Raw genomic sequence first — 13,132 nt, 5'->3', positions numbered from 1 at the left:
TGATAGGCATTTAGTTGGTCTCCATATCTTGGCTACTGTAAATAATGCTGCAATAAACATAGGGGTGCATGTATCTTTTTGAATCAGAGTTTTTGTTTTCTTTGCATAAATACCCAGTAGTGGAATTATTAGATCATATGGCATTTCTGGTTTCAATTTTTTATTTATTTTATTCTATTTTGTTTTCAATTTTTTGAGGAACCTCCATACAGTTTTCCACAGTGGCTGCACCAATTTACATTCCCACCAGCAGAGCACGAAGCTTCCTTTTCTCCATATCCTTGCCAACACTAGTTGCTTCTTGTCTTTTTGATAATAATCCAGTCCTTATTTCCATCAATAACATCAATAATCAAAAAGGAGAGGAAGATTTCTGTCTTCAGGAGACCTTGACATCACAGTTCAAGAGGCTTCACAGGGAGACAGGAAGGCAGGCGAAATGGGCATCTGCCTCCTAGTCAAGGCACAGGACCGGGGCTACTTGATTCCACGCAGGGCTGAGCAGATCCGGGATAAAGCTCAGCACTACTGGAAAACCGACAGCAGGGGGACCTAGCGAGGCAGAGCTAACCCAGCCCTGCCACTGATTGCCTCCACCCTGGGCAAATTAGCCCCCTCCCAGCTTTAGTTTCTTTATTTTCAAAATGAAGGGAGTGGATTGCAGTTCTTAAAAATGACCTGTGTACTCCTGATGGAAGGAAGGCAGGTAGTTTTTATGTTAAAGAGTCACATCCTGATTTAAATAATATTAGAAACCAGTATAAATTAAAATGAGCATAAAATCTTTTATTTCGTGGATATTATCACACAATAGATTAGGACGTGTTAGTAAGTGCACAAAGCGAGTTGACTTAGAGAACAATGCTAAGGAATAGTAAGGATGGTGCAGGGATATGGCAAAGATCTGCAAATCACCAAGGTTTTCAAACACCTTGACCCAAACAATCCCTAAGACTCTATTTCTCTCATTCTGCTCCAATTTCAAAGTTCAGCATGGTAGCCTGGGCAGAAGAAAGTCAAGGTGATTGGCGAGCACAGTCTGGAGATGAGGACAGATGCTCCTGCTAAATCATCCCAGGGAATAAAGTTGTTCATATCAATGTACTTCCTCTGTCTGACCATCAGCGGCCAGGCAGCTGGCCTTCTGGGTCCGTAGGATCTCGGGCTTGATTCCTGCCTCCCTCTGTGCCTTTGCTCACATTGGCCTCTGTCCCTGCACTGCCTTTTCCCATGGACCCAACTGAAGAGCAGCTTCATCTTGAGACCAGAGTCACCTCCTGCTGCTGCCCCTTGGAACAATTTGTTACTTAAACTGTAACCCTTGGAGGATTTTACTAGTTGCCAAGCACATTTAGATATGGCCTTAAGAAATACATATACCGGCAACAGGTCTTTGGGGAGAAGGACGATGTACGACCGTGAAGCTGGGCAGCTGGGGATGCTCACTGCAGGGCGGAAGGCCGCCCCTTCACAGAAGCTGGGCAGCTGGGGATGCCCGGCTTGCTCAGGGCAGAACTCCGCCTGCTTCAGGGAAGCCGAGCACTCGGGACGCCCGGTCAGCTCAGGGTGGAATGAAAACCGCCTGCTTCCCTTTTCCGTTACCGCTCCTTTCTCTTCCCAGAAGCACCCGTTGTTAGTTAGATGAGTCCTTTGAATGTGCTTGGTTAACGATAAACTTTGTCCTCCTCCTTGCTTGTCCGCAAGACAGGTGACTAACGTTTGACTTTCATCGGTCCTTCTGTTGGCTTTTGTTTCTATCCAATAAAACTGAGACTGTGGAGTTGCTCGTGGCCGCAGTCCTTTTCATCTGTTGTCCCCAGCTCCCAAGCTCTTGCAGCTGACTTGTTTGTGCCTAATTCTTCTCCCGTCGCCAACTGGAAGCGGCAACCTCCATTTCAAAAGTGTTCCCTTGCGTCCCGATGTTGAGGTCAGCTCTAGTCCCTTCACACGTTCACGATTTCCTGAGTAGGCTTTCTCTGAATCTCTAACACTTCCTATGCCTGCTGCTCAGGTCTGACCTCCCCCACAACAAAACTCACATCTGCGTGAATTCACTTTACAGCCCAGAGAGGTTAGTTCAGATGGCGCAAGGACCCCTGCGGGTCACCCCCTTCAGCGAGTGTTTGCCCTGCCCAGGCTTGGAGAAGACAAAGGTGAAATGGTAAGTCCTTCCCCTGGGGCCGTCAGGGCACCAGCCTCTTGCCCTGTTGAGTGCGGCTCTAGCATTCCTATGTTTTTCATACCCTTTGGCACCTGAACGCGAGTCAAAAGTTGCATCTGGTGCTTAGCTTCGGAAATTGTTGTCTGTTCATGACCGCACTGAAAGCCTGGTTGTGTTGGATTATTAAGATGTAGCATAATGGTCATTGACGAGGAGTGAAAATGTGTCCAATTTCTGTGCTTTGCAGTCATTTAAAAGGCTATTCGAGGTAATTCTGACTTTACACAATTTATGCCAGCAGCTCTGTGGCAGAGCCCATGGCTGTTTCCTGATACCCACAGACTCCTGTACACACCTGAGCTGCCCTGAAGTCAGACCAGAGCTGGGGTGCTGGGGGCTGGGGTGCTGGAGGGCTGGGGTGCTGGGGAGCTGGGGTGCTAGGGGATTGGGGTGGAGCCAATGTGGAGGAAAGTTGGCAGCAACTTCCTGCCTGTTCCTTAAATCCATTCTGCACGGTGCTCCCAGCCCCTTTTCTGCTAACTCTGTGACTCAGTCCCCATTTTCAGGACAGATGAGGGCCACCTAGCTCACATCCGCTGTGTGAGTGAGAAGACATCCACCTTTTTTTTGCACCAAGTTGCAGAGCCTTTGCGGCTTCTTTGTTCTGGTAGCACAGCCTGGCCTTATCCTAACTTTGAAACTGTAACCCTGTACAACCTCAGGCCTCCCACTCGGCATCGTTGGCTCCCAGAGAAGTCAATCATGGAACATGGTCCAGAGTCCAGAAGTTTGGAACAAATGGATGAAGACGTCAAGTGCTAAGTGCCAGTTCACCAGGCTTGGAGGAGGAACTGGGCTAAGCTCTTGTAGTTAATAAATGTGGAAGCAGGACTCCAACCCAGGCGTGTGCTCACCTCCTCAACACAACGCCGGCCCTGGGAGGGAAGGCAGGCTGGGCGGCCTCTGTGCAGCTCAGGAACTGCACCAGGCTAAGAAGGGGGTCGTCTGAGAGGGAGGAATGGCAGATGGAGCTTGACCAGCAGTTTCTTTTTCTGCCTTTGGTCTCCTACCATAGAGATGCCATTTTGTCTGGAAGTTCTGCCCACCTTACCTCTGAGGTAGAGTCTGGTGGTGGTGTGGACGTATCTTTTCCGAGGAATTACCTGGTGGATCGGCAACTGTTTTCTATTCCGATTGGAGGGAACCCAGGACGAGAATCAAAACCAGCCATTTCTGCCCTGACTTCTACAGGAGCTGTGCATCAGCTCAGCTTCATGGATAAAAGGTAGGTGTCAGGGCATCTGGGTGGCTCGGTGGGTTAAGCCTCTGCTTTCAGCTCGGGTCATGATCTCGGGGTCCTGGTCCTGGGATGGAGCCCCACATCGAGCTCTCTGCTCAGTGGGGAGCCTGCTTCCTCCTCTCTCTCTGCCTGCCTCTCTGCCTACTTGTGATCTCTCTCTGTCAAATGAATAAGATCTTTAAAAAAAACATAAAAAAAAATTTAAAAAACCATAAAAGGTTAGGTGTCACTAGCACGTCCTCTGATAAGAGTGGACCGTCAGGTGGAGAACTCGTGAAAGAAAGCGCTGACCTCGCCGAATCTGGGGTCAGAGGTAGCACAGATGGGTCAAACGAGCAGCATCGTGAGATGAAGGACTCCCAGTGTATTTCACTTTATTTAGGTATTTATTTGTACTGTTTGTGAAGAAAAGCATATCTGGAATAATAAACACTACCATTAAAGAGCACCTACTGTTTACCAGGCACTCATATGTACCTCTTGTGCGGACAGCCAGAAAGATCCTCATTTTAACTGTTAAGGCAGCTCATAAAAATAGAGCATGTTCTAAGTCTTTTCATTCTAGGAAGTGAGCACATTATGATCCTCATTTTCTAAATTCAGAGTCAGAAAATCCCCAGAGTCACACCAATGGAGTTTGGACTCCCACTAGTCTGGGCCAGTCCTGAAGCTTCCCCTCCCATCCTGAGCCGCCTGAGGTTGGCTCATTTGACCCCCTCACCCACCTGGAGGCAGAGCCATTGTTCTCCCTAGTTTAGAAATCAGGAAACCAAGGCTCAAGGAGAGTGGAGTGACTTGGCCACGGTCGTAGGCACTCGGTGGAGCCCGGGACTTGAACCCAGGTCTGCCTGCTGTGCCGGCTGCGGCCCCTCTGCTGGTGCCCCTGCTCTTCCTCCTCCTCCTCCTCCCCATCCTGTCACCAGTGGTGGCAAAGCGACCACCCTCTGGGGACGCTGTGAGGGCGGGGGATGCCCTGAAGGGCCCAGCGGGGGGAGACGCTTCTGGGTGGCACTTACTTTGCTGTGGGCGCAGATGGCCGAGCCCAGGAGTTTCCACGTGCCGCCCCGGCGGTCCATCCGCAGCATACGCAGGATCTGCAGGAAACGCAGGCTGCGCAGGGAAGTGGCCAGCACATTGCCCTGGTTTCCCACAGCAACCACCGGCACAGAGGCGATTAGCACGAAGATGTCTGGGAAGGAGGACAGAGGGTGGCAGGGGAGAGGACGAGACGGTCAGGCGAGCGTGGTGGAGCCGTCACAGGGGCTGGCTGCCCGTGGACACACACGCGCCAAGCGGACGGTGCGAAATCGTGACACCAGTCACACGTGCTCCACGGGTTTATTCTCCCGCAGCAGATGAGGAAACAGAACCTGAGCATGTGTGCCTTCCCATGGCTACAGGGCCGGATGGATATCGCTGAGTGGACCCTGGATGAGGGCCTGCCAGGCTCCAGCACTCACTCTCCATCCCAGGGAAGCGAGTCCCCAAGGTCCCCCAGGGTGGCAGGGTCACTCTCACGCCCAGAGGGGACAGGAATATGCCCTGGCCATGCAGGGAAAGCCTGAAGCTCAGACATGGTTGAAGGAACATTTCCCCTAAAAGCAGCACCAAGTCAGGGCCTTGGCCTTGGGTGATTCATCGGGAGACCATCTCAGGAGGCACCAGAGAGGGGAAGAGGGAGACAGGGAAGGAGAGAGGCAAGGAAAAGGGAGTTATAAGCTGCCTCCCAGGATGGTCACTCTGGAAGATGGGATCTGGGACCTCTGTCCGTTGGCTTCCATCCCCTGCAGGTGGAGGGCCACCCCAGGGGTGGGTGATGCCCCCACACTTTTGAGCTGCACAGCCTGGTGGTCTCTCTTGGCTTCAGGAAAGGCCCTAGGGTAGACTGCAGTAAAACATGTGGCCTGCCCTCACAGCTGTGACTGAAAACAGAGAAGCGGAGGGGATGAGGGGACTGGAACCCCGGTCTGCCTTCTTGCGCTCACTGTAGCACTCCTGCTTGTGTCTGTCCTCTTCTTCCTCTCCTTCCAAGCTGGCTCCTGAAGCCAATAGCCAAGGACAGAGGCATATCCGCTGGTCCCTTCCTATTCCCTCTAGTGGCCCCCAACACCCATACCAACCATCTCCCCACCACACTGCAGAGGGTCAGCAGGTAAAAGGGACTCCACAACCAAGTAAATCTGGGGGGATATGATTAAGCACCTTTTGCTACTGTAGGATTTCTAGGAACCTTCAATATCCTAATATGCTTTGTGGCTTTCAATTACACACACAAAGTACAGCATTTCCCCAAAGACTTTGGACATAGGACTGTTTAGGAGGTCTCTCCCGGACCTCCAAACTTCTGCTATATCGGTCTTCCAGCTTGGAATAGGTCCCTCAATTCACATCTCGGTATCTCTGCCATTTCAAGGTATCCCCCAGATGTGCCTAACTTTGGGGAAAAGCTCAGTGTCAAACATCTGGATACCAACATGTCTGTATCCTTGGCCAGGCCTCTCAGCTGATCTGTGCAAAGTTATCCACTTATAATGTTTGCAGAAAGGAAGAGAAAACAAAACCTGGATGTAGGGCAAATGTGAGTTGAGTCTATAATGCTTGGAGAGAATGGGAGATTCTGTCCCAGATGGACCGACTCACACCCAAGATGGCAGGGTCTGGAGCTGCCTCGGATATGAAGGCCATGATATTCCCTGGCGGGTGACCACCCTCAAGTCAAACACACAGAGAAAAGCAGTATTTCTCATAAGGGCCATATTATGGGAGAAGTCGAGAGGAGGAGAGCAGAAAACACGGGCATCCCAGAAAGGAAGGCAGCCAGGATGGTGATGCTGAGGGCTGGTCTCGGGTCTCCAGGGGAGGCTGGCAATGGAACACGACAGGGAGCTCAGTCAAATCAGCCCCTTTTGGAACAGTGGAGACTGTTCCATGGGCAATGCTCTTTTCCTGGAAGGGTTCAGGCTCCATACAATACTAGGATGTTCTCAAACGGGGTAAGGACCTCTGAATTTGGGTATAAAGTCACCTCCCCCACACCCCCTCAACACATACACAGGACTTCTGGTCAGCACTGGATAGGACTCTCCAAAGGAGAAAATGAAGTCCACTTAACACCTTGCAAAAGACTCTAAAGGAAGGCAGAAGAAGGGGAGGCAAACTGGGGTTGCTATGGGTTGAATGTTTGTTTCCTCCCAATTCAGCTCCTGAGATCCTGGCCCCCAGTGGGATGGGCTTAGGAGGCAGGGCTTGTGGGGGATGGTGAGGTCATGAGGGTGGAGCCCTCACAAAAGGGATCAGGTCCCTGATGAGAGTTTCCCTGAGGACACAGCAAGGAGATCAAGAAGTGGGCAGTCTGTGACCCAGAAGAGGGACTCGACCAGAGCCTGGCACCCTGATCTTGGACTTCCGGCCTCTGGAACTGTGAGAAATACATTTGTCTGTTTCATAAGGCAGTAGTCCATGGCATTGTTAGAGTTGCCAGAATGGACTGAGATAGGAGCAGACAGGGAAGGAGGACAAAAAAGGGAGAAGGTTGAAAAACATGAAAAAAAAAAAATCAGTAACTACAAAGTCCTCCAAAACTGTGTGCACGTCCATGCACACCCACACCCACATAGCCTCTCCTTGCATTAAACATGTGATACACAAAACCCTCGGGGATCCAGCCTCAGCAGCAGATGGGAAGAAGGGAGAGGGGGTTCAACCAGCAGTCAGGGGGTACAGTCACTGTGCCAGGCAACCTGCAAGTAAGGCAGGCCCCCCTGGCTGCCCAGAGAGAAGTGTGGCACTTAGGACAGAGGAGGGCTCCTGCTCTCTTTCTGGAGCAGGAAGCATGGAGGGCTGGCTATCCACGCCCAAAGGGCCATGTTCAGTCCTGGGGGGTCACTTTAGTGAGCATGCTTGGAGAAGAGGGAGGACGATGCTGAGAACATGGTATGAGGTACAGCCGAAGCCACTAAGCGCACTTTTCCACTGCCACAGTGGAGAGGAGGAACAGAATTACTGAACTCAAGTATCTGAAGAGTCAGAAGACTGCAGATGGAATAAATATGGGGGACGTAGCGAGTGCCCTGGGATTGGAGGTATGCAAGCAGGTGACCACTTGCTGTTGTGAAGAGGACGGGAGCATCAGACGGGACGGCATGTTGGACTAAGTACCTTTGGAGGGTCTTTCAAGGTCCTGTGATCCTGCAACTTTAACCATCACGAGGAATTTGAGGTTCCAACTCCTCCCTATCACTGCCACTCTCCGATTTTAGTGGGATCTTCAGACGGAAACATGCCTTCATGCTGCACCAACAAGGGTAAGTAAAAGGGTCCACCTTCTCTACTATCAAATGCCTGCACCCAGAGGCAAAGGTGTCGGTGATGTCTTCCCAAAGCAGCTTCAGGGTCAAGACCCAGCAACATGGTAGGGAGGGAGGGAACAGGTGCTAGATTCTTCCAGACCTTGGTGTTAGGGTGGAATCTGCTGCTTACTACCCGTGTGACTAGAAAATGACTCAGCACCACGAGCCTTGGTGTTCTCCTCAGTAAAATGGGCACAATGTGGGTCCATAGACCCAATTCTCAACCAGCAGTGGTATCACTTCTCCCACACCCACAACCACCAGTCTTGGGAGTGTACAGGCGATTTTGGTTGTCACGATGCCGGGAGGCTACCAGTCTAGGGACTGGGGGGTGCTCAGCATCCTATAATGAGTGGCGCCTTCACAGCCCAAATGCCAGGAGTGCCCCCCACCACTCTCATCAAGGATCATGGCCCTGTAAACCATGAGGAGGGCAAGCCACAGAAGAAGGAATTCTGTGTCTGGAACACTGGAGCAGCTCCTCCTCATTGAGGTAGGGTCAGAGGCTGCACAGGTTTCCATTACAACCCATGGTTTCCCAGAAGGACAGAAGCTGCTGAAAATCTTCTCGGGGAAAAGGTGCACCAGAAGCAGGGGGACAGAGGCACCCCCTGACTCGGGTCAGGGCTTACCTACCGAGCATACACAGGGGCTTCCTGGCAAACTTCAGCCTTCCCCGCCAGCCTTTGTAGCGGCAGCAACACCCGGCAGCCCAGATCCTCAAAGCAAACTCGGCTCCAAAGATGAAAATAGCAAATGTTTCCTGCATTAAGAACATATGGAGAGACACGGATCAACCAAGACCCAGTTGTCTGGGACTAGGGATTTCTGCTCTGAGGTTTTGAAGAGCGGGATTTCCGTTGCTGTTTTGGTGGCAGAGGGGGAAGGAGAACACGTTATCACCTCCACGCAGTTTTGGACAGCTCCAGTGTCCATGTGGATGTGCTAACTGTCCCTAACATCAGCTTTGCAAAGGGATTCTTTGTTTTTTCTGTTTCAGTTCCAGTGGATTATTTCTTAAAATTCTGTTTTCATGTATGAAAAGTCTCTAAGTGAGTTAAATGGAAAAGAGAAAGACCAATGAAACAGTCTGCTAGTCCCACCCAGTGCCTGGCCCTGGCTATTGCTACTTATGGTCAACATTTACTAAGCATGGCTCCTGGGCCAGGCACCACCTCAAGTGTTTTATAATATTATTCTCATTCTATGTTTTGAGAAACCAAGGCAAGGAGTAGTTACACAAGTCTCTCCAGACTAGGATGTGGTGAAGAGGGACTCCCAGGCTGATAATCAGGCTCAGAGCACCACGCTGTGCTGTCTCCCTGGACCTTGGATCTCTTCCTTCCCTCCTGCCTCTCTTTTCTCGTTGGTCAGACACAGACACCTTTGTCCCCCTCTTTGGTGACCTCCTGGGACCCTTGGAGAGTTGCTGCTCCATGATAATCCCTGAAACCTAGTTCCTGGAGCTGGATGGCTTCTCGGGATTAACGTGAGACTGTTTGAATTGAAAACACCTGACTTCAGAAGGAGCCCCCTGCATCTGGCATCACAGACAGCATGCTCAGTGCGAGGTGAAGATCCTGCTATTTTGTAGACCCTAATCGGGGGCTGGCATCCCTTCCCTGTGTAGATGGGTGAACAGAGAAATAAACCAGGCAGAGGCCTCAGGAGTGAGGACGAGTTTTAATGTACAAATAGGATTTGGTACTTGGCCTTGAAGAGAGTCAGAGATCCTCAGGGTTTAGGGAGGAAAAGCAGAGGCAGGTTTCAGAACAGAGCATGACTCTGTGTTAACTTTCAGAGGACTGGGAAGATGCCTTTATCATATAACTAACGTACTTTGGTTTTCGCTTTGACCTTGTTGGTGCCCTCTTGTCCTTAGTCTAGAATAAAAAATACCATTCCCTTCCACCGCGCCCATGCAGACCTGCCCAACTGACCCAGGCATTGGTTTCTCCTGGGACTGGGCTTGGCCCAGAAGCCAAAACCAGTTGTGCCCAAGGGCAGCCTCCTTGTTCTCAACTGCAGAAGTCCAACCAGAGGCATCGATCCTGGAAGCACACTGTAGGGGGAGGTGCAAAATCTCACCAGTAACAGCAGCCAGTCTCCCGAAACAGTCTCGTACTCCCTGAATGTGGTCAGCACGGCCAGAATCAAGCATCCCAGGACAATGAGGAACCTGGAGGGGAGGAAGGAGGAAGCATCTAGTACCAACTAGCTCCAGAGGACGGCATCAACCATGGTGAAGCAACAACTTCCCTGAGACACTGGCATGTGCTTGACTCATTATCCCACGTAACCGCCCACAAACCAATGAGGCAGGTAGGGATTATTATTCCAGCTAAAGAAAACAGACCAGAGGAGAGGTAAGCAATGTGCACACTTGCGCTTTAACAGCTGATTAGTGGACTCAGCTGGGGGCTGCAGACATCTTCCAGACCAAAATTTCCCACGAGCTTTGGTAAAGCAACAGGAATATAAATGAATGAATGGTGCATCCCGCACATATAGAACAATGGTTTTCAAACATGCGAAACAGTCTCAGTACAAACAAATGACAAGTTCGTTTCAAAGATCGATAAATTCAGCAAAAACCTCTGTCTCCATGGCTTAGTATTATTCTTTTTACAGTCCCCAGTTAATAAAGGAAATGACCTCTTTCATCTGGGGCCCTTCAGAATTGTTCTTGAAATTACAAAGTGGTCTTCATACTAGAAAGAATAGGACCCGCCATAGAGAAGGATGCAGCCTGCTACACCCGGAAAAGTCACAGAAGCGTCATCTGGTTCATGCCCCTGTCTCAGGCAGGAGCAAACTGCAAATAGTCCTTTGAGATGATTATCTACATAAATTCAGTTGGCGGGAGGATGGGGGGAGGGAGAGCTTGTCGTGTGTGTATGTTCACGTGTGTGCATGCTTCAGGATATCAGCAAAGAGAAATGGCTCTCCCTCCTTCTTGGTGGAAAGTCTCGGTGAAATGCTCAGCACCAGGCTCCCTAGGGCCCATGGGTGAGGCTTGGTACCACATACTCCAGATTCTTCTGCTCTGTGTGATCTGGCTCTCCACCCTGCTGGGTTCCAGCCCACGTGCTGTGGGCTTGCTTGTGTAAGTGGGGTCATGCTGGTGCATTCATTCACTCACTCACTCATTCATTTCTTCGATATTTATATGGCAGGCAAGGGGGAAAGAGAGCTGGAATTCCATGATGAATATGCTGGATCTGCCATCATGAACTCACAGTTTGGCCAAAGAGAAAACTATCTCATGCCATCACGGTAAGACCCACAACGTAAGGTTTGGAAACATCTGCTCCTGGTCTTGGCTGAGGACGCAAGTCCTGGCTCTGACCCTTGGTGGTCCTGATCATGTCTTCTGATCAATAAGCCTTCTGATCTGCAGAACTGAATCTATATCAACCTTACCGAGGGATCTACGCCAGATTTTAAGCTCCCTCCTATATTTGGCCATTTTACTTCAATTTATGGCTCCGAACCCATGCTTAGAATATGCTACCCCAAATCTCAGGTCTTCTCTGGTGATGATGGTGGTGGTGGTGGTGACAGTGGGGGTGGTAACATCAACTCCCACATGACCCGTTAGTGAGCGCCTACCCCTTGTCACTCTACATCTATCAGGTCATCCTTACAACTACCCCCACCCCCAGGTAGACATGAACTCCCATTTCAGAGATGGAGAAATTCATCAGAAGGATTCATTTCCTTCTGGATAATTGTGTTGTCAGTTAAAAAGACCACAGCACTGTGGAGTCCAGAGACACAGGCTCAAAGGGAATACTTTCTATGTGGGCTTGAATAGTTTATTGACCTTGGGAATCTCAGTGATCACATTCATAGAATGGGAATAATGGTTCCACCTGGAGATCATGGCTGTTGTGAGGACCACAGGAGACAATGGATGGGGAGTGGTTTGGTCAACCGCACAGGATCATGCAAATGAAGCTGGTGCTTTCCCATTCACACACTCATCACTGACTGGTTCCCCCGCAGGCCTTGGGGAACGGGCTCCTAGATGATTCTGCAAATCCAAATCTAGGTCTGTCAAGACTTCATTTTATTCATTCATAGGCTCTGGAAATAAGCCCTAGATTAGAATCCCCTTCCTTCTCCTATGCTGTGTCATCTTGGGCAAGTTACACAAACTCTTGGTGTCTTGGCTTCCTTATCTAGAAAACGAACTTAATAAAAGTGCACACATCCTCCATTATTCAATGATATAATGTGTGTCAGGTGCCTAGAAGAGTGCCCTCACAACCTCCTAGCTTTATTTTGTTCTGATTTATTATCAATTGTGTCCCAGGCATAGCACTGGTTTTAAGGATACAAACATGAATAAAACCTAGCCCTCATTTCCAAGGACCTCCTAGTGCAGTGCAGGAAACACAGGACAGATCATTACAGAGGTTATGATCCGAGTGTTCACCACATGCTTTCAGAGTACAAGACGGAAAACCTCCAAGAGACCAAGGGGTTGGATGTGTATTTGAGGCTTAGCTAGAGTCGACTGCCATGTCTCCGTTTATCCAGGACAGTCCCCAATTTATGCGTGATGACCTGGAACATCATGAATGACATGTTCATAGGCAGAGTGTGGAATTTTATGGATACAGAACCCAGTTCAATCATCTCCTTTAGTAAGGGATGTGGGCCTTTGATCTGGACTTGCTGTCCTCACAGCCTTGCCTTCTGCTGCTTCCCGACATCCAGGCCAGCCATCCTGAATGAGAGCATTTCCTCCAACTCTCTGAGCCTATTTGTGCCTGTCTCAATGCTCTTCTCTGCCCTCTCCTCCCAACCTCTCCCGCAACCCCACATTCTCCTTAACAGCCTTAATATTCTGCCCTAACAGCACCAGCCATGCTTTGCCTCCACAGACTTCCATGACCTCAGCTGCTCTTTGCATGTTCTCCAGTGTGACCTCTCCCCTGGAGTCACAGAGCACCCCAATGCATTTCTATCCCAGCACTGACCATAACCCATTATCATTCTGTAATCATTTGCTTGCATTGTGTATTAATTAAAATATACTATCTTAACTGTGCTGTGGACTGGCTGAGTTTGAGGTTCAGATGGAAGTATCCAGAAGGTTTATAAAAATTCAAGTCTACAGCTTAGGGAAGAGGGTGGGGCTGGAGATCTAAGTTCCTTTTAGCTCTTACAGTCTGTGATTTTAGAGCCAGCAAAGGAAATCATGAAATGCAGTTGGAGCCCAATTCCCAGCAGCAGAAAGTGCAGAACCAGGCTTAAGCCAGCAGGGGGCAGCAAGTGCCTGGCAGAGTTTGGCATTTTCTCACACCTCAAGAA

At 50.0% G+C, this 13,132-nt stretch overlaps 1 protein-coding gene across 1 annotated transcript in view; it reads right to left on the bottom strand.

The window, feature by feature from the left end:
* Window positions 1-13,132, bottom strand: part of KCNQ3 (potassium voltage-gated channel subfamily Q member 3) — a 289,992-nt gene that overhangs the window by 39,334 nt on the left and 237,526 nt on the right. Inside the window, exons 2-4 of the mRNA XM_032873515.1 lie at window positions 9,899-9,989; window positions 8,447-8,573; window positions 4,478-4,650 (exon numbers count right to left, since the gene is read on the bottom strand). Of these exons, the coding sequence (XP_032729406.1) occupies window positions 4,478-4,650; window positions 8,447-8,573; window positions 9,899-9,989 (391 nt within the window). The remainder of the gene's footprint in view (window positions 1-4,477; window positions 4,651-8,446; window positions 8,574-9,898; window positions 9,990-13,132) is intronic.

This window comes from Lontra canadensis, unplaced genomic scaffold, assembly GCF_010015895.1.
Source record: "Lontra canadensis isolate GAN:19392208 unplaced genomic scaffold, GSC_riverotter_1.0 scaffold49, whole genome shotgun sequence".
Lineage (NCBI taxonomy): Eukaryota > Metazoa > Chordata > Mammalia > Carnivora > Mustelidae > Lontra > Lontra canadensis.
This window is presented reverse-complemented; position numbering and strand designations above follow the sequence as displayed.